The 18989-nt window shown below is 47.7% G+C and overlaps 1 protein-coding gene across 2 annotated transcripts in view; it reads right to left on the bottom strand.

Moving 5' to 3' along the window:
- ZCCHC14 (zinc finger CCHC-type containing 14) overlaps positions 1–14644 on the bottom strand; it is a 48176-nt gene extending 33532 nt beyond the window's left edge. For both annotated transcript variants that reach the window (XR_005954437.1, XM_041458990.1), the window contains exons 1-2: positions 13679–14644; positions 427–550 (exon numbers count right to left, since the gene is read on the bottom strand). Coding sequence is in view for 1 of the 2 variants with exons in the window: in XM_041458990.1 (XP_041314924.1) it covers positions 427–550; positions 13679–14242 (688 nt within the window). In the remaining variant the exon portion in view is untranslated. The remainder of the gene's footprint in view (positions 1–426; positions 551–13678) is intronic.
- Between the last annotated feature and the right edge of the window lie 4345 nt (positions 14645–18989).

Here is an 18989-nt window from a genome sequence, read left to right as displayed (position 1 = left end):
CTTCTCCTCGCTCAGTTTCCCATTTGGGAAAGGAAGAGAAAGGTGGAAATGGCAGTCAAACTGTTTCCTTTGAGAAACACCCAATACCATATGCTTTATCCAAGAAATAACCTGCTGAGAGGTGGAATGTCCAAGATACCCACTCTTGGAGAATATTTCTTGAGAGCAAAGCTGGTATTTCAAGAGAAGGTATCTCAAAAAACCTTCTTGTTTATTTTTTAATGGAAAAATCAGGATACTCCTCTCTCACTGGCCATTTCTCCCTGACACACTCACACTTCCTACAAACCTTTCCAACTTCCATTGCTCAGCCCAGAAGTAAAACAGCAAAATTCCAGCCTCCAACCCCAATGAAAATAAAGCTGAGCAGCACCAAGGATCTGAGCTGGTTCCCCACTGGCAGCAGGAAGGAGGAGAAGGACACACCTTTGGAGTGTTTCCCCGAAGGCCTTTTGGGTAGTGACTCCTCCATGGAATGTGTGGATGTGTGGAGCACATTTTCCAAACTGTTACTGACACTGTTGATGGGGGTCTCCGACCTTGGAGTGACCTGGAAGGAAAAGTACAAAAATCCATTAAAATAAACGGAGGGAACACACAAACATCACACCTTCTGTGGAGTGAGGGATCCCCTGGGAAGGCACTCAGGAGAAGCTGGCTTCTCTCAAAACTGAGGGTGTTACTCCTGATATTCCCCAAGTAACAGTTCAGGGAAGTGCTTTCAGTCAGCAGCTATTCACAAACTGAGATTATCTTGGCTAATCTAAAAAGCTACTTACAGCATAATTCTTTTTTAAACAATAGTCACCCAGCAGTCAATTGGAGAGAGATTGCAAGACCTTTAACCTCTGCACACCACAGAATTTAACTTTTCCACAAGAAAACTGGGGAAAAGGGCTCTTGGCAAATGTCACTTTTATGTTATGACACTCTGCTGGTTTTGGGTGGCGTAGAGTTAATTTTCTGCACAGTAGCTGCTGTGAGCCTGGTTTGGATTTGTGCTGGAAGCTGTGGATAACTCAGGGATGTTTCGGTCACTGCTGAGCAGGGCTGACACAGCCGAGGCCTTTTTGGGTCCTCACCCCACCACACCAGCAGAGGCTGGGGGGACACGAGGGTCTGGGAGGGGACACGAGGGTCTGGGAGGGGACACGGGCAGCCAGCTGAGCACAGCTGCTCCAAGGGATATTCCAGGCCTGTGGCATCATGCTCAGTATGGAAAGCTGGAGGAAGAAAGAAGCAGGGGACATTCAGTGACCCCAATATTCTTCCCCGGTCACCATGACCCGTGAGGTTCCCTGGCATGGCCAAACCCTGCCCATCCATGGGGAATTGATTCCTTTGCTTTGCTTGCATGTGTGGCTTTTGTTTTCCCTATTAAATTGTTTTTATCCTAAGCCAGGAGTTCCCTCTGTTTCTCTCGTCCCACTCTCTCCCCATCCTGATGCCAGGGGAGCAGAAGTGGCTCCATGGGGCTCCATTACCTCTCCAGGGAGGAGACTCAAGGCATTCCCAAGCATTTCTACAACAGACTGCAATGAAAAATTCTTAGCAAAACCCTGATTTTCTTGTTTTTGCCATTTAATAACCTGTCATGATCATATTTCAATGGAAACTTCTATCCTAACAATGCCCAAGCAGAAGGTTGAAACATCAAAACAAAAATGGGTTTAAGAACCTTGAAGAGGAAAAGATGCTTTAAAGAGGGAGTTCAGACCAACAAAAACACTCCCAGTAACTACTCAGAGTAACTGTGTGACTTGAAATTCAATTGTTACATCTGGAATCAACCTGAGCTGCTGGTAGGGAGAGCTGTAATTAGAATTCCACATGGATTTTTAGCCTGGCACAAATCACAGGAGAAAAAGTTCATCTTGCCATAACAAAATTCTCCTTCACTCAGGGTAACTCAAAACCAGCAGCTCCAGGTCCCTGTAAGGGAAAAGGCTCCCTCAGACCCTGCTAACTTGACACAGTGCCCTGAGCTGGGACAGTTTCTGCAGAAAACAATACTTTGCACACCCTCCCGTTCCATGTTGCCGTCAGTCAGCACACACAATGCAAGTCAGAAATAGCACAGCCCCACTCCATGCAATTACCTATTGTAAGCTCCATTTTAAGACTGACATTTATAGATTTCTACACACTTTTAAGGCAGTAGAACAAGTGAAAGGCTCTGTATACTTGACATCCATAAAAAAGCTTCTATGTGTAAAGAAATCAATCCAGGATGGCAGATGAGTGTCAGGAAAAAAGAGGGTTACAAGGAGCAGCTTTTTTTTCAGCACTTCTTGACAAAAAAAATAACGTTTATTTTATATATATAAACGCAAATGTGTTATATTTATCTAATTATTCACTATTTCTTCAGCACAGCCTCCCACCAATAACAAAACTTAACACCAAGCTTTCCCTCAGAACAACCATTAAACTCCCAGCTTGGCAGGAGGGTGGAGAAGAGTTTAAATTTCCTTTGCCAAAGTAAGTCTTTAGCTGAGCTTATCTCACACAACTTCTCTCCTGGAGCTCATTAAAGTCTCCCTCCAGCCCAGGGCTGCTGGGAGGAAGTTCCAGAGGGCTGAGCACCATCCTCCTGGCAAAGGGACAGCGCAGAGGAGCAAGCTGGGAAAGGAGCTCCGGCAGGGCTGCGTTATCCTGGACAACCAGGTTCCAAATATTCGGAATAATCAGAAATATAAACACTCAGAATGATTGAAGCTGGGTAAGAGCAGCCACACAGCTCCAGAAAACCTCTGAACAAGCAGTTTGTTACAATTTATTGCCTCTTATCTCATATTCCCTCCTCTCCACTCTCCTTACAACAAGCATCGCGTGCAGCTTATAATTTGCATTTTGTTTATACATAACCTCCATTTTTTTTCCATAAAGATTTAATTTTCCTAGACTTGCTGAGGATTAATTTAGCCCATATGTCTTGTCTGCCTGAGCTCATACTATCTGATCCCGTCGCACATCAAAGCAGTTCCAAATTGGCCTAGAAAAATCACAAAGCTCTGATTAGTTCCAAATGGAGCACTTTGTTAGGGAGCTGAATGGTGTTAGAACCACTGAATCCCACTGCTTAAAGCTTCCATTCCAAATTTTGAAATCATTTTTTCCACTGACTTAAACATCACGATACTGCAACGGTTTGGATTTGTTTAGGGAAAGTGAAATAATGAAAAGTGGTTTGCAAATCAAAGTTCCAAAATAGTAACAGCATTTTTTTATCCTTTTTTTTTTTTTTTTTTTTCCTTCAACTTGAGGCCAAGCCAAACAGAGGAACAATAACCCATCAGCTCAGAACTGCAGGAGATATTGTCCTGAGAGGGTTAGGAGAAACACTGGAAAAAGCTTTACAGGAAGGACCTGTCCAAATTCAGCATCAAGTAAATTCAGGAAGGAGAGTTCTCCATATCTGAACACCCCTGAAATCCCTGGTTTAGGCTCAGCACAAACAGCTACTCAGGACAAACTGGATTTGGAATAAAGAACGAGGCATTCCAGGGAGATAAGGGTTTGGAGAAGCAGGGAGCAAATTGCTCTGGACCTTTTAGGAGCTGTAACATCTCTGAGAAAGCCAAGATGCCATTTAGGAATAAACATCTGCAGCTCCAGAACTGTTCAAGGCTTGTTTTCTGAGGCACTAACAGGCCACAGTGAAGATGGATAAGTTGGCACCACAAGAACCAGGAATGTTCAGGCCATACATCATAACAAACCACAGGAGTGACATTTTATAAAGGCAGGAAAAAACCCCATGAATCATTCAAGGTCTAAAAAAAATACAGCATTAGACCTCTGAATAAAAGACTGGATTTTTCTACAGAAATTACTTGAGAACATCAGCAGAAACAGTCCATAAAGAGCCATCAAAACTAGCAGCAAGCCCAGAGTTAAATATTCTGCCTGATTTTACCCCAGCACAGCATTTCCAGGGAGAAGAAAAACCCTCTGATGCACCTCTCCATAGCTTCACTGCATTGTTCAGGAATTCCTTCCACACCACAGTGGCCTGAAGGCTCCTTCAAAACCTTTAAAAGCTGAAAGTGGGTGCAGAAAAGACCCTTAAAACTATTTTTTACTCCACTCTAATGTTGCATCTTTGACTGGAACACGCTGGTCTAGAGGAAGGTGCTCCTGCCCAGCGCTGGGGCTTGGAATGAGATGAGCTTTAAGGTCTCTCCTAACCTTTGATGATCCTGGGACCCTTTGATCTGCTCCCTCCACAGCAAAGCATCTGGCTCACAGATGGACTTCTGATTTTCCAGATGCAAACCCTGCTGTCTCCTGCATTTCAAGTTAAAAGCACAATTGAAAATCACAAAGAAAATTGATCACTGCTTAGTGACTGAGGCTCAGAGTGAATTCTTCTCTGCCTCACTCTCCACTGCAATGATGACAGGATCAAAATTGTTATCAGCCACTGAAAAGTGGATCCTTCCCAACACAGATTATTCAGGATCACTAAATGCTGTCCTGGAGTCCTCCACCCCCAGGAGTTACCAGGAAGAGAAACAATTGTTTGGACCCAGGGGTTGATGACAAACATGCCAAGGGAACAGAATTCCTTGCTAGAATTTTGCCATTATCACATTTTTCCCATTTTCACCTGTCATGATCCAAACCCAGCCTCTTTTCCCCCAGAGTGCAGTGCTAGGTTGGCCTTGATGATCTCCAAGGTCTTTTCCAACCTCGTTAATTCTGTGATTTCCTTCCCAGCACCAGAGAGGTCCTAACAGGTTCAGATCTTGTGACAACAAAAGCAGCTCTGGAAGCTCTCCTAAGCTCCCAATCCATTAAAAAGCACACAGGAAAATAAACCCAGGTGCTTCCCACAGGTGGTGCTGCTCTTTCAGGCACTGCTGCCTGAAGTGGCTCTGTCCCAGGCAGTGGGAGTCACTATGGAAAATGGGAAATCTGGGAAACTGGGTAACTGTTAGCTTTGCTAACACTGAATACAGCAAAGTCTTTCATAAAAATAACAGGACTGATAGGAGTCAAACTTCATGTGGTCAGAGTTTTACCAAAACAGCAATTATCTGTTCCTTTGAAAAATAAACAGAGCACAGAAAATACATGGTTTAATAGCAAAGTATTTGCTGACTTAGTTTGAAGTGGAGCCAAAAATACTAAAAAAAAAAAAAAATAAATAAAAAAAAAAAAAAATATCAATTGAGCTCCTGCCCAAAGCACCATGGACACATGGAACAATGATACAGGATCTGAGGGAACAAAATATGGAATTCTATACCTTGTTAGGTAAGAAATTTAGGTCATGTGTTACACAGGAAAAGCAAACAATATATGGGAGCAACGAGTGAGTTAAGTGAGCTCCTGGAGCCCCAAGCCACACAAACACATTCTCCCATTGATCACACAGGAAAACTTTCCCATGTTTTCAACAATGGCCAGTGATAAATTGAGAGTCCCAAAGAGAAATGCTTCTGTCCATAGTGGCTTTTGAATTCTCCTTTAAAAAGGGGGTTTTTAGCATAAACTGCCCTCCAGGAGTAGGTAACATGTATGAGTGAGTCCAGGAATTGGAACAGTGCCTCCAGGGGGTAAAAACCACTCCACTCCTGTCCTGCCAGGTTCATATTACTGAGTATTAACAGCAGCTTATTTGAGGTTAACACCAAGGTCTTTAACATGGTGCAATCCTGTTGGCAACAGTGCTCCAGGAGAAGTTTCATGGCAAGGACACGGCCCCTGCAAGCTCAGGCTCCCACCAAAGGGACAAACTCAGGGTTTCAAGTAATCTGAATAAAAATGCATTGCTGGCACTCAGCTGTCAGGCTGACACCATATGATTGCTCATCAGGCTAAATCCAATGGGAGACGAGAGCAATTAATGCAGGGATGTGGAATTCCAAATGCAGAGACAAGCCCAGGAGGGGCAGGACTGAGCCAACACCTTCCTCTTGGTGGTAACAAGGCAGTCTTGTGAAACCACTGCCTCAGGCACCAGTCCTGCATCTACTCATATCCAAACTCCTGACTGTTCTCCCACCAGAAGAAGAAAATTCCAGCCTTCTCCTTTGGAGGACTCAGGCTCTTCCATGAGGATGGTTAAGAAGAGCTCACAAACACCCCCCACTCTCCACATACCCAGTAAAGTGCTCACCACTTGAATTTACACATATTTAGTTGCTTTGTTGGACTGGGATGTGGATGCAGCTGGAAGTGTTTGATTTGTGTTAAAATTCAAGTGGTTCCAACAGTCCAAATAAGCTGTAAGAGCCAGGTGCCTCCATGTTTCAACAGCTACAAAATACACCTTTTCTCCTAGAGGAGGAACACAAAGGGTGAAGAGGCAATTCACAGGGAAATGGGATAATGGATAATTGATCAGATGGTTTTGTCCTGGGAGACTCTCTGGAATGAAATGAGGCATGTGGTACTTAAACACCACAGGACAATCACACACCTGCTCCAAGGCTCCTCATGAATTCAGGAGAACAGATGGACCAAAATAAGGCTGGGCTGGATTTTATAGACTAATTTCCACTAAAACCCCTTTGCTTTAAGAATGGTGAACACTGTTAATAACAGGAACATAAATCTACCACAGAGGTACTGGATTAATCAAATCTGAATTTTACAAACCAATCATTCACACCACCTCAAAATCAAAACAAATCCCTGCTTCTAAGCAGACCTTGGAACAGACACTGCTGCTCTACACCCCAGCACTGATGCACAAACCTGACCCTGTTTCTTCACCTGATGCCACCAAAAGCCAACCACCCCTGTCTCTTCTGCAACAACTCACAAAGAAATTATCTGACAGGTCACAAATCCACTGAATTCTAGCTCTCCCTCCTTCCCCTCCTCAATATTCACTTAAGGAACAGCTTGAGTGTAATAAAACCCCACAGAATCATGGAAACACAGAGTCATTAAGGTTGGAAAGGACCTCTGAGAGACCAAGTCCTACCATGATCACCACTAAACCATATCCCCCAGTGCCACATTCACGCGTTTTTTGAGCACTTCCTCGGATGGTGATTCCACTGCTTCCCTGGGCAGCCCATTCCAATGCCTGCACACCCTTTCAAAGAAGCAATTTTTCCTAATATCCAGCCTAAACCTCCCCAGGAGCAGCTGAGGCTCTTCCCTCTCCTCCTGTCCTTGTTCCCAGGGAGCAGAGCCCAGCTCTGTGGCTGTCCCCTCCTGGCAGGAGTTGCTCAGAGCCAGAAGGCCCCCCCTGAGCTCCTTTTCTCCAGGCTGAGCCCCTTTCCCTGCTCCCTCAGCCTGTCCTAGGGTGCCAGACCCTTCCTAGCTCCATTCCCTTCCCTGGACACTCTCCAGCCTCTCAATGTCCTTCTTTCTTCCACTTATGGTGATAAAAGAAGGCAGCATTGGAGAAGAATTCATAATACACATGAAAAGTGTTCACTTTCACTATTTATCATCAGGACTTGGCAGGTCTGTAATTAAAATTAAGACCTTGCTCTTAAGTAACTGATCTGACTATTTCTGGATCACTTCAGCTATTCACAAAACCCCTGCAACTCTGTAACAGCCTGGACACCTGTTAAAAGGTTTATCCCTCCCAATGCTGATTATTGGATAACTATCCCAGTGGAATCAATGGAAAAATTCTGGTTCAGCATGAAGCAAGAGCGAGGAATTTAGAAGTTTGCTCATTACAAACCCCATGCAAAACAACACAGATCTGAACCATATCAACATCCTTTTGCTTGAATTAATACCCATTTCAAACCTCAGGAAGAAACAGCTTCAATGCAACTGGCTCCAAGACTGAAGTCAAATTCAAGTAGAAGTATGACAATGGTTCTTGTTTCCACAGACAAATTAGATCCAGCATTTCTCTAATAAAATTCTGTGGGCTCTGAGAAATCTTATCTATGTTCTTGGGACTAAATTTGCTTTTCTTAGGGATAACAAGCACTCCAGAGCAAATAAATGGAGAGTGGAGTATTTGAATACTAAAGATGACAGAGGAAGCTGAGCTCTGCCCTGCCAGGAAGAGGCAAGGCTGTACCCACTGTCACTGAAGGTGACAGGACCTCTGTTTTAGCAACTCAAACATTTACAAACCCACTAAACCAAATGGTTAAACACTTCCAAACAAGGCTGCTGTTCAGCACCTTTGAAGTCAGCCCCCGGAATGCCTGTGAGGTGTGGTTAACTTCTGCTGGCTCTGCCTCTCCACTCTGGATCTGCTGCAGGATCTCCTCCAGCTCAGGCATGATTCCATTAAAACAGTTTGGACCTGGTACAGTCTAAAACATCCAACACCTTCCAACAAGAATCTTTATCCACTAAGAACGAGGCTCACTTCAGTGCTGCTTCACTGACAACTAACAATTCTGAGGTAATTAGTAGAAAAAAGAGTAAATTAAAAAAGTGAAGTGGAATGCAGTCTTAAAACAAAAACTTCATTCAGCCCGTGCAAAAATAAATGGGAAAACAGTTCATGGAAAAAACATCATCATTATGAGCTCAACACACATTTTTTTGGCTGCTCTGTTCCTGATGTTTGGGTGCATGGTGCATTTCCCAAGCAAACTCCTTTAGGTTCCTAAACTCAGGTTCATCATGTAACATACAATTAGTCAAAATGAATTTGGTGCTAATTAATATTGTTACTGCCCAAGATCATTGTTGTCCAAGGATTCCTTTATATGTAAAGCTCATTTCTGAAAATATTGCAAGTTTGAGACTGAACCATTTTATCACATTTCAAATGAGTAAGAAAAGAGCCAGAGGGGGAAGCCTGACATTTCTAAAGTGGAATATCAAGAGGTATGTGCAATCCACGTTGCCTGGAGTACCCAAAAATTCTCAAAGGACATGCAAAAGACATGCAGGGCTTGGCAATGTCACCAGCTGGAAGCTACAAGACCTGTCCCTACAGCTCCTGAGGTTGGATTCATGTGGTTTGGAAAGTGAGATCATTCTGAGATAGCAACTCCTGATACCAGTGAGTAAACACCCTAATCCCAGTCAGCAACTGCTCTCAACATGGTCCTCTGCTAAATCCATGAAATACCCTCAAAGAGGCTAAAAATTAAGTTTGTCATTATTTATTCTATCCCTACACAGCTCAAAAAAAAGCCATAAAGGCAGCTGACATAGATCACTTAATAGCTGCACTGCTGTCTCTGTGAGGGCTTGACAACTCAGCTTCAACCCAGCAAGTGATGGTTTTTTATAACTCATCACTCCATTGGTGAAGTAAAAATATCAGAATATTTCTCAATGGAGTTATGTCCATTCATGCTCCTGAGGCAAACAGTGCAGACAGGTGAAAGTGTTTGAAGATTTATCCTATCCCTACACAGCTCAAAAAAAAAAAAAAAACCATAAAGGCAGCTGACATAGATCACTTAATAGCTGCACTGCTGTCTCTGTGAGGGCTTGACAACTCAGCTTCAACCCAGCAAGTGATGGTTTTTTATAACTCATCACTCCATTGGTGAAGTAAAAATATCAGAATATTTCTCAATGGAGTTATGTCCATTCATGCTCCTGAGGCAAACAGTGCAGACAGGTGAAAGTGTTTGAAATGGATCCCTCAGAAAACTCCACAGCTCCCAGTACACAGCCTTGAGTTCTTTGGAAGTTTTAGAGGAGCCTATGGAATTAGCATGAGTGAAAAATAGTCCCTTATGCTATAAACTTGAAATAGCCATTGGTGCAGTATTTGGAAGCTGACTGGGCAAGACTTCTCCTTCCCATTCACAAGATACCAGCCTGAAACAACCACATAACTATGGGGTCACTGCCCCTTATTTCTCTTCAGCTGCAAACAAACTGCACTCAGGGTGACTATTTCTGACCCTGGCTCTGCAGCTGAACCCACAACCAGATCAGAATCACCATCACAGAACCATGGAATAGTTTGGATGGGAAAGGACCTTAAAGCTCATCTCATTCCAGCCCCTGCCATGGTTGCTCCAAGCCCTGTCCAACCTGGACACTTGGACACTTCCAGGGATCCAGGGGCAGCCACAGCTTCTCTGGACAGCCTATGCCAGGGCCTCAGCACCCTCAGAGCCAAGAATTCCTTCCTAATATCTGATCTAAACCCACAGCTCATCACCCTGACTGCACTGAAGAGCTCTTGTCACAGCAGAGCAGGTGCTGAGCACCCAAAGCATTCTCTTATTTCCCTGGTTTTTCAGCACAATCTCAATGAGGAGATGAAACAACTCCAGGAATCAGAGTGACAGATTCATGAATAACTTCCCCAGCTCTGAAGTTCTGTCCTCAGAGTTACTGGCAGTAGAGTTCTTGAGAGGGAAAGTCCATGCAGAGATTCCTATTATGGTGTCCAGCATCAATGCAGGTCACAGAACCCAAGTTCAGATTTGTTTTTCCATCTGCCATCCACCCCAGCAGAGAGAGAATCACAGAATCACTGAGCTTGGAAAAGACCTCCAAGGTGATCATGTCCAATCTGTGCCCCATCCCCACCTTGTCCCCAGCCCAGAGCTCTGAGTGCCACCTCAGGAATTCCTGGGACACCTCCAGGGATGGGCACTCCAACCCTCCCTGGGCAGTTCCAAGCCCTGAGCCCCTTTCCATGGGGAAATTCCTGCTGCTGTCCAACCTCACCCTGAGGCGGTTCCCTCTCCTCCTGTCCCTGGGACCTGTCCCCTCCTGGCAGGAGCTGTGCAGAGCCAGGGGGGATTGCTGGGATGTCCTGGGCAGCACCAGGAGCTGGACTCAATGATCTTTGTGGGTCCCTTCCAACTCAGGACATTCCATGATTCCATCCTCACAGAGTCCAAGGCCATGTAGAGGGAGCAGCATTTTCCCTCCTGTTCATAAAATGTTCATTTTATATCATCAGGTAGAAACCATCAATCTCATAATTACTGACCTACTTAAAGCCAGCCACAGCCACCTTTTCCTGCAAAGTTAAGGTTCAGATAAGACAAGAAGCATCTGAAAAAGCACAAAAATACACAGGCAGCTGTTTTAAGCCTCCTTACAGTCAGCAGCTGCGGGCAGTAAAAGGAAACAGCAAAAAGCAGTTTGCATCACTGACCACCTTCAGCTGTGTTCACCTACCCCAAAGCTACTTGAGGAATCACGAAATATTTACAGTAAATTTGTATCAACTGTTCAGTCTCTTCACCGTTAAACACGATTTGATTTTGAGATATTTCACTGTTAAATGTGAAAGAGGAGATGGAAAAATGAATGCAAGGTCCAATCCTCTGGAAAAAGTTATAGCTAATATCAGGTTGGGGCATATTTTAATAGGGCTGGCTAGGCAGAAGCAGCACATTCCCATCGGTTTCTGCAAGGAGAACAAAGAGCACTGCTCAGATTTCTGTTGCATCTCCCCGACTAAACAAGTTAACCATAAATCAGAAATTGTAACAGCAGGGCAGGTACAGTTACACAAGAGTTACACCCTATTCCCCCTCTCCCAAGGGGGAAGCTGAGGATAACTCAGGCAATTCACAACCAGCTCCCTGTCTGCAACCCATCTCACATCCACACCATCCCAGCTTCCCAAAGTTTTCAGGACCTCAGATGGGGAGCACTTCTCCAGCTCCTTAAGGATGAACTTAGAGAGAATTCCCCCATTTAACACCCAGCTTCCAGCACCAGCTCAGCGTAGCTAACCCTGGAGTAAAGCAACAGGAGCCAGGAGAAAGTGCTGGCACCAGGGAGGGAATTCTCCAATTCCAAGCAGGAAGAGCAGCAGCCCAGGGCACTCACCTTCTCTCCACAGCCACACTGGTTTTTTCTAGGTGATGTTACAAAATAAGGATTGTCACAACATCACTTGGTAACACCTCAAGGACTCAGTGTTGGAATTTATTTGTGCCTTTATTTATACAGGGCTGAATGGAGAAAGATTGTTTTTTCCACTTGCTTCATCCAACTCCTGGTTTAAGCATTTATTTAAACAGGGCTGAATGGAGAAAGAGATTGTTTTTTCCACTTGCTTCATCCAACTCCTGGTTTAAGCCAACTGCTTACTCTAAAAGTAACAGAATTACCCAGTTAAGAACAACAACAAAAAAATAATCTTAAGGAAATCTGCATCACTTCCAACAAAATGCACATTCAGAGACTGTGAAGGCAAAGTCACCTTTGTGTTCCCTCTCACTACTCTGTACTTAGCAACCAAGATTCTTCAACACAGAATCTATAAAAATGTGCTTTTCAAAGAGACATCCCTTCAGTGAGCTCAGAAGAAAAGAAAAATCAAACGATCCTGGCTGCCTTATTCCTGGCAGGAAAAATGGCAGGATGGATTCTCCGTCCATCTTAGATTGACATAAATACTGCTGGAGTTTCTCAGCTCCATAAATCCTGCAGCACAGAAAGAAGACTCTCAAAAACCTTCCTGCCTGCCTGATTTTATCTTTTTTCTTGCTTGTCTTATTTTGGGGGAACTTGGCCATGATTTACAGTGTTTCCTTTCCAACCCAGGGTCGTTGCATCATTTGAATAAGGGAAGCTGCAAGTAGTGAAGTATCTGAAAAGAAGCTTTTTTCTGGTTTGAGTTATTCCCTTCCACATCCTGTGTGAAATATTCTTTCCAGCTATATTTTATCCACATGGAGGTTTCAGCTGAATGAAGAGGCTCTCCCATGCCTTGTTCTTTCCCCCTTACTACAGGAGATTAGGAACAAGACAGGAAGGGAGGAATAAGAAAAATATGAAGCTGAACACATCTCAATTTTAAAAAGCAGAGGTGTTTAAAGAAACATGAAATTGGAAGGGAATTTGTATTCAGGGGAAGACGGTGCACAATTTCTGTCTCAGTCTGGAATTCAACACTCAACTTAGTGAAATCTCTACTGAGCCCTGAGAAACAGCTTTATTTAGGATATTACTCCAATCCAGGGGTTTTCACAGCTTTTAGGTATTCCCCACCTTTCCCAAGAGCAGGGTAACACATCATGCACTCATCCTCAAAGGCTGCAGCCTGTTAACTTCTCACAAGCCCCTTCTAAAGCTGGTGCTTCAGTTGAACTTTCAAGCTGGTTAAAATCAGGCAGAAAGACACTTTGACTCCCTAATTTGTAGCGGGCTGAGAGCAATTAAGCAGTCACATATCCAATGACTTAGAGCACATCTTAAATCGTTCCTGTCTGGCCTAACTGCTGGCAACTGAATGAAAGAACAGCAAGTTAATGACGGTGAACCCCGACACCAGGATCAATACCCGAGGGATGCAGAGTGACAGAAAACGACAGCATTTCTTTGAGCTTAACACCAGCAACTCCAAACGTTTGCCATCACATCCGTCTAAACAAAACCCAGTCTCACCAAGATGCTTTGGACACTGGACAGCTACTCCTCCTTTCCAACTTTTTCCAGGGGGAACTTTCAAACAGATGCTTTTATCTGGACATGCTTTTATTCCCCTTCTTAAATCACCGGTTTTCCACGCAGCTGGCAGGACTGTTCCCCCAGCAGATGCTCTGAGAAGCAATCAGGGAACCGCTTCTATTGCTGCTGGTGATCTGCTCGTGCACCCCTTCTCATTTAAATGTCACAAGCTCGTAAAAACTCCATCCATCCTCTCCCTGTGCCCTCAGCTGACCATCCCCACCATCAACCAAACGCCTGCCTCTGTAGCTGCCATCTACCACCGTGCTAAAGCACTGTTTAAAATGAGAGCCGAAGACACAGCCCGGTGCCATGCCAGCGCGCAAAAAGGCAGGATACCCACCTTATGGCAGCCAGGATAGGTTGCCATGGTGTTGAGGGTAGAGGTGCTGGGATTTTTGCTGGTGCTGGCCATGAGACTCTGGATCTGGGTGAGCTCCTGCCTCAGCACCTGCTTCTGGTGGAAGCTGAACGCCGGGTGGTTGGATGCCATGGTGAAGAGCAACAGGAACTCATCCCCCGTGCGGCCCTCGTTGAGCTGCAGCCCGTAGTTGTTGATGACCGAGTCGATGTGGGTGAGGGTGCGGAACAGGACCCCTGCGGCCTCCCGGTGGGCAGAGCCGAGCAGGGCGAGGGACACCAGGAGTTTGCTGCGCACCACCTCGTCCGTCAGGTTGGTGAGGCTGCCCAGGTCGGCGGGGTTGTTCGCCTTGATCTCGGAGTCGCGCAGGGAGTGATAATCCTTGCGGGCCAGGTCCTCCAGGCAGGCGCCCAGGAAGCGCAGCTCCAGCGGGATGCACAGGTCCAGGAGGCCGCACAGGAACTCCACGCGCTGCGGGGAGGGCAGCTCGGAGAACCAGCGGTACACGCCGTCCCGCTGCAGCCGCGGGCACCGCTTCTCCACCATGGTGCCCCGCGCCGAGCACGCCCCGGCCGGGGCTCGCACACCCGGCCTGGGGCAGCCCCGGGCGGGCAGGGCCGGGCCGGGCCCCGCTGAGGGCGGCGCAGGCCCGAGCGCTGAGGCGCGGCCTGGCCGCGGGGTCCCCGCCCGCCGGCGGCCCCGAGGAGGCCGCTGCGCTCCCGTTCCTCCCTCACGGGGCGGCTCCTCCGTCCCTCCGGCGGGCGCCCGGTGCCTCCATCCCCCGACCCCGCCGGGGCCGCCCCGCCGCCGCGACCGCGGGAAATAATCCCTCCCGGGCGGAGGGGCACGGAGCGGCGCGCACACCCCGCCGGCCGCTGCGCGCAGGCGGAGGGATCCCGCGGTGAGGAGGCTCGGCCGCGAGCGGAGCGGGAGGAACAGGGAGCGACGGGCGCCTTCGCTCCCGGCCTGACCCCGCGGCGAGACACGCCCCACGCGCCTCTGATTGGCCGAGCGGCCAGCTCGCCCATAGCGATTGGCTGCGACCGCTTCTCCCCGCCCCCTTCCCCGCTCTCCGGAGCGGGGTCTCGGGGGCTTGTCAATCCTCCCAGTTTAGCCCCGCCCCTGGCGCTGATTGGTTGAGAAGTCCTTAAATAAGAGAGGGGCGGAAAGGAGCGCCTTTTGTGTGTGGCCGCCCGCGGGTGCGGTGGGCCCGCGGCTGCGGCCGCCCTGGCCCGGGGGGCTCTGAGGGGCGCTGACCCCGCTCCGGGCACAGCTGTGCCTCGCCCTGCTCCCGCAGAGCTGTCAGGTTTGGGCCTGGGGCTCCTGTCATCCCCGCAGGCTGGAGAGGAGCCTGACGTCCCAAATCAATGTGTGTTTGCACCTTCCTTCCTTCTGTCCTTCATGGCCGGTGCATTTCGAGTCTATCCCCCGTCCCCGAATGCCGCCCGTGCTCTTTGCTGCTCACAATGTGGGCAGTTTTCCCTGCCTTTCCAGTCAAAGCGCCTCATTCCAGCCACGAGGAGCCTGTGGAGCAGAAGCGGGAATGGCTGCGATGCTCTCCCTCCTCAGGCGTTGTTTTTAGGATGACAAAGAGCCTCGGGGATGCGGCCTGAGCTGCTGCTGCTGCCGGCGATGCCAAAACCCCGATCAAGCTTTTGGCAGCGGCGCTTGCCTGAGCCGCCACCACCCCAGCCCGCAGCCAGTTTGGCACCTGACTCCAGATTGCCTTTAAATACAGCGTGGAAACAAAAGAGACACCAAAGACCTCTCAAAATGATCATTTTTTCGCCCCAGCACCTTCACACTCTCCATTCTAAACGTGATTCTGGCTGACAGCGATGTAGCAATGCACATTTTCTAGCAGGGTTGTGGGCTGCAGGTTTGCACGGACGGCATTGGGAGGACGCAATTTCTGTTTTTCGTGGTGTTTTTCCATGGCACTCGGCTGTTTGGCTGTGGTAGCCCGGTAGCCAGACTGCGCATCAGCTGGATAAATGACATGGATGAAGATCTTTAACTGGGACAAGCCAGGAATAACATTTAAAAATGCAGCCCCAGGCAGGCAGCGAATGAATCCAGGCTTGGTTTTTATGTGATGGTAATCTTGGAAGATGGACCGTGTGTTTTATTTTCACAAGCGCAACGTTGCTGCGCCGCAGATAAACAAAAGACCCAACACTGATGCTTTTAAAGGCAAAATTGCATTTTGTCTCCAGTTGATCTTTATGGGATGTGCAGATGCCCAAATGTGGGCTCTCACATGAGTTGTGTGACCACTTGTGCTGGTATCACAGACGAGAAAAAGTCTGGTTCCACTGGGTGATGGTTTATTGGAAACCTCATTATACCACCTTGCTAAGACGAACTGCTGCACCACAAACATTCCAAACGCTGGTAGTTTATCCTTTTTTATTTCCCTGTGGAATATCGTGGGCCATCGACTGCATTTCTTGGAGTCCCAGTGAAATGCAGTCAGCAGGCAGAGAGCCCTGGCTGGGGCTGCATAATGTTGTATATTGTAAAGAGACACAGCCCTGCTTCTGTTGCTGCTGTGAGAGGGTCCTTGACAGCCCCACAGCCCCTCTGTGTCCTTTCCTTGCAGAGATCCCTCATGGAGTGCAAGCCATATGTGCTTCCTTTTCCTGCCGTGCCCGGCATTGTCCGTGGGAGGAAGGGATGTGTGGAAAACAGAGGAAATGCTCTCACTCCCTTAGGAATGGTCTGCCTTGAGTTCTACCCCGGGCCAGGCCGCTGGCACAGGCATGACGAGTTCTTTGGTGGCCTTTCTGCTTATATTGATGTTTTTATCCATGCTGAAAGCACGTCCTTTATCCACTAATCCGTCCTGAAAGCACCACGCTGTGCTCAAAGTCAGGTTTCTGTAGCAAGGTGAAGAAGGTTGAAACTTTCTGCTGGGGAACCAGGTCTAAGACTGAGTCTAAATAAATGTTTGAATGAAAATTTTGTTGCAAAAGAGTGATTGTGTGCTTTACAGACAGAAAACTTTTGTCTTTGATGCCAGACAACAAAACAAAGCCTAACCTGAAGTGTAATGGATTAACTGGGAGCCTTTTCTCTGATTAGAAGTGGCTTTGGGTGAAGCCTGAGGAAACCAAAAGGGGCGTGACATAATTCTGTCACCAAGAATTCCTGGCTGTCCAGGGGCAGAGCCAGGAACTGCTCTCAGGGAGATAAATCAACCTGTAAGAGCTCGAGTTACCACTTGTCCAGGCAGTGGGTTGGGAGTGAAGGTCGTGCCTGTGCTTCCCTGCTCCTCCTGCGAGCACAGGACACCAAACTGGCTCCTCATTTCATCCCCAGACCATCCCATTTCCTGCCTGTTCTCCCTGAAAATTCTCTTTGTGCATGCTTGGCACAACTGGGGAAGTTTCCTTGCTGGAGTGATCAGTAAGCAATAACTAATTTTTCCTGGTTTTGTGTTTTCAGAGCATGCAGAGGCTGTTGTTGGGTGTTGCAGTCAGCTGAGGACTGAGAGAGGGTCCAGCCCTTCAACAACTCAGTTTTCCCTGCTGTTGTAAGGGTCTGAATTCTCCTGTTTGTATTTCCTCAATCCTGTTAAACCAAGGAGCTTGGCTTAAGTACTTTTTTCCCTTCAAGCAGCACCTCAGAGCCATTGTAGCCAAATCCTTTATCACCGGATTGATTTATCATATCCTAATTATCACAAATAATTCCTTCCTGTGAGTTTGACTCCAAGCAACACAGAATGGCCAAAAGCCTATGAAAATTAACTGAAATAATTCAGTGTGAGGCAGGTGGCTGTGTCCAGTGTGAAAGGAGATTATTCACTTCTGTGTCCATCCACAGAGACAATGGGAATGAGAATCTCTGCCATGGAAAAGGAGATTTATTTGGGAGGCTGCTGGGTAAAAGACCAGTTGAGTTACCCCAATCCATCAAGTGCCCAGTGCTCCCAGCCCACAGAACTCCACAGGGACCTTCTCTGAGCTTTTCCCCATCACATTTAGGAGACTTTTGGAGGCTGTTCAACACTTGCAAAATCCTCTGCCCATTTAATGACAGGTTTGACATTTTAAACCTCCTAAATGTGGCTGAAATCTTAGCACTTCTGCCAGAAATCCAGCCTGGGAATCCCAACCCTTCTACCCAAAAGGCTCTCAAAGGCAGAGACGAACGCCCTGCGTGTGGGGTGAGAGTCAGCCGGGATGGGCAGCCTTCCCTCGGGTGCCAAAACAGCTTTCCCTCTTTTTGGGACTGAATTGCCTTCCCAGGACGATCCCATCTGAAAGCCCTCTCTGTACATGGATGAACATAAAACCCGACAGAGCAACTGGGTGTTCAAAGTGGGGTCTCTGTGCTTTCAGCCCGGAGCTGCCGGCTCCTTGGGAGACCCTCCTCTCCCTATCCCACCTCTCCCAAATTTCCCGGTGCTGATCATCCCCTGCCTCTCCCCTCATCCCATCCTGGCTGCCTTGTTCCAAACCTCGCTCCTCATTGCCGTTCTGCCCTGGCTGATGCCCAGTTCTCCCAACCCGCCCCGAAATCCTGTGATCCTGCGGCTCCTCTCTGCCTTTCCAGCCGGGATGCGGTGAGTGGCAGGAGCGGGAGCCTTGCGTGTCTGCGCTCCGGCCCACGGAAGGGGAAGATAAATATTGCCCTTGCATGTTCTCTCAACTACTTCTGAGCCCACGGGTTATTTCCTGTCGGCTTTCACGCAGATGCTGGAATTGGAGCTCTCGGGCTTGAAAAAACAAACAAACCCCGGCTTTGAAGCGTAGAGAAAAATATCACGTGGGCTTTGGGAAGAGGGGAAAAAACCCCCAAAAAACCCGAAGCAAAAAGCGGGCAGCTGTCGGTCTGCAGCATCCCTTGGAGTTTGATTTTCAAGGATTAAGACGGGTTGGGTTTGGGCGGGTGGGGAAGGTGTCCTTGCTGTGACGGCAGATGGATTGAAGGTTGCCAGGGATGAGCTGTGCCTGCGAGTGTCGCTGCCCTCTGCCGATGGGCTCCGGCACGCTCACAGCTGCCTGCAAATACCGATTTTCCAGGGGTTTTTCCAGCTGGAGGCATAAAACAGAGGCTCACCTCTCCCTCAGCGAAGATCCCCCCTCAATCACGCTCTGCTTCATCTGTCACCTTTCAGAATTCAAAGCGTGACCATCCCTTGCCCCGTGTGTCCCCTGTGTCCCTTCCAGCAGTGCTGGCACGTCCCTCCCTGGTCCCAGAAGCCAGGATGCCCTTCTGGCTTTGCGTGGTTCCCTGTGGGACTTCCTTCAGAGCGAAAATCCACCGATCCTGGCTGCCAAAACCA

Source organism: Pyrgilauda ruficollis, unplaced genomic scaffold, assembly GCF_017590135.1.
Source record: "Pyrgilauda ruficollis isolate IOZ18807 unplaced genomic scaffold, ASM1759013v1 scaffold13, whole genome shotgun sequence".
NCBI classification, from domain to species: Eukaryota; Metazoa; Chordata; class Aves; order Passeriformes; family Passeridae; genus Pyrgilauda; species Pyrgilauda ruficollis.
This window is presented reverse-complemented; position numbering and strand designations above follow the sequence as displayed.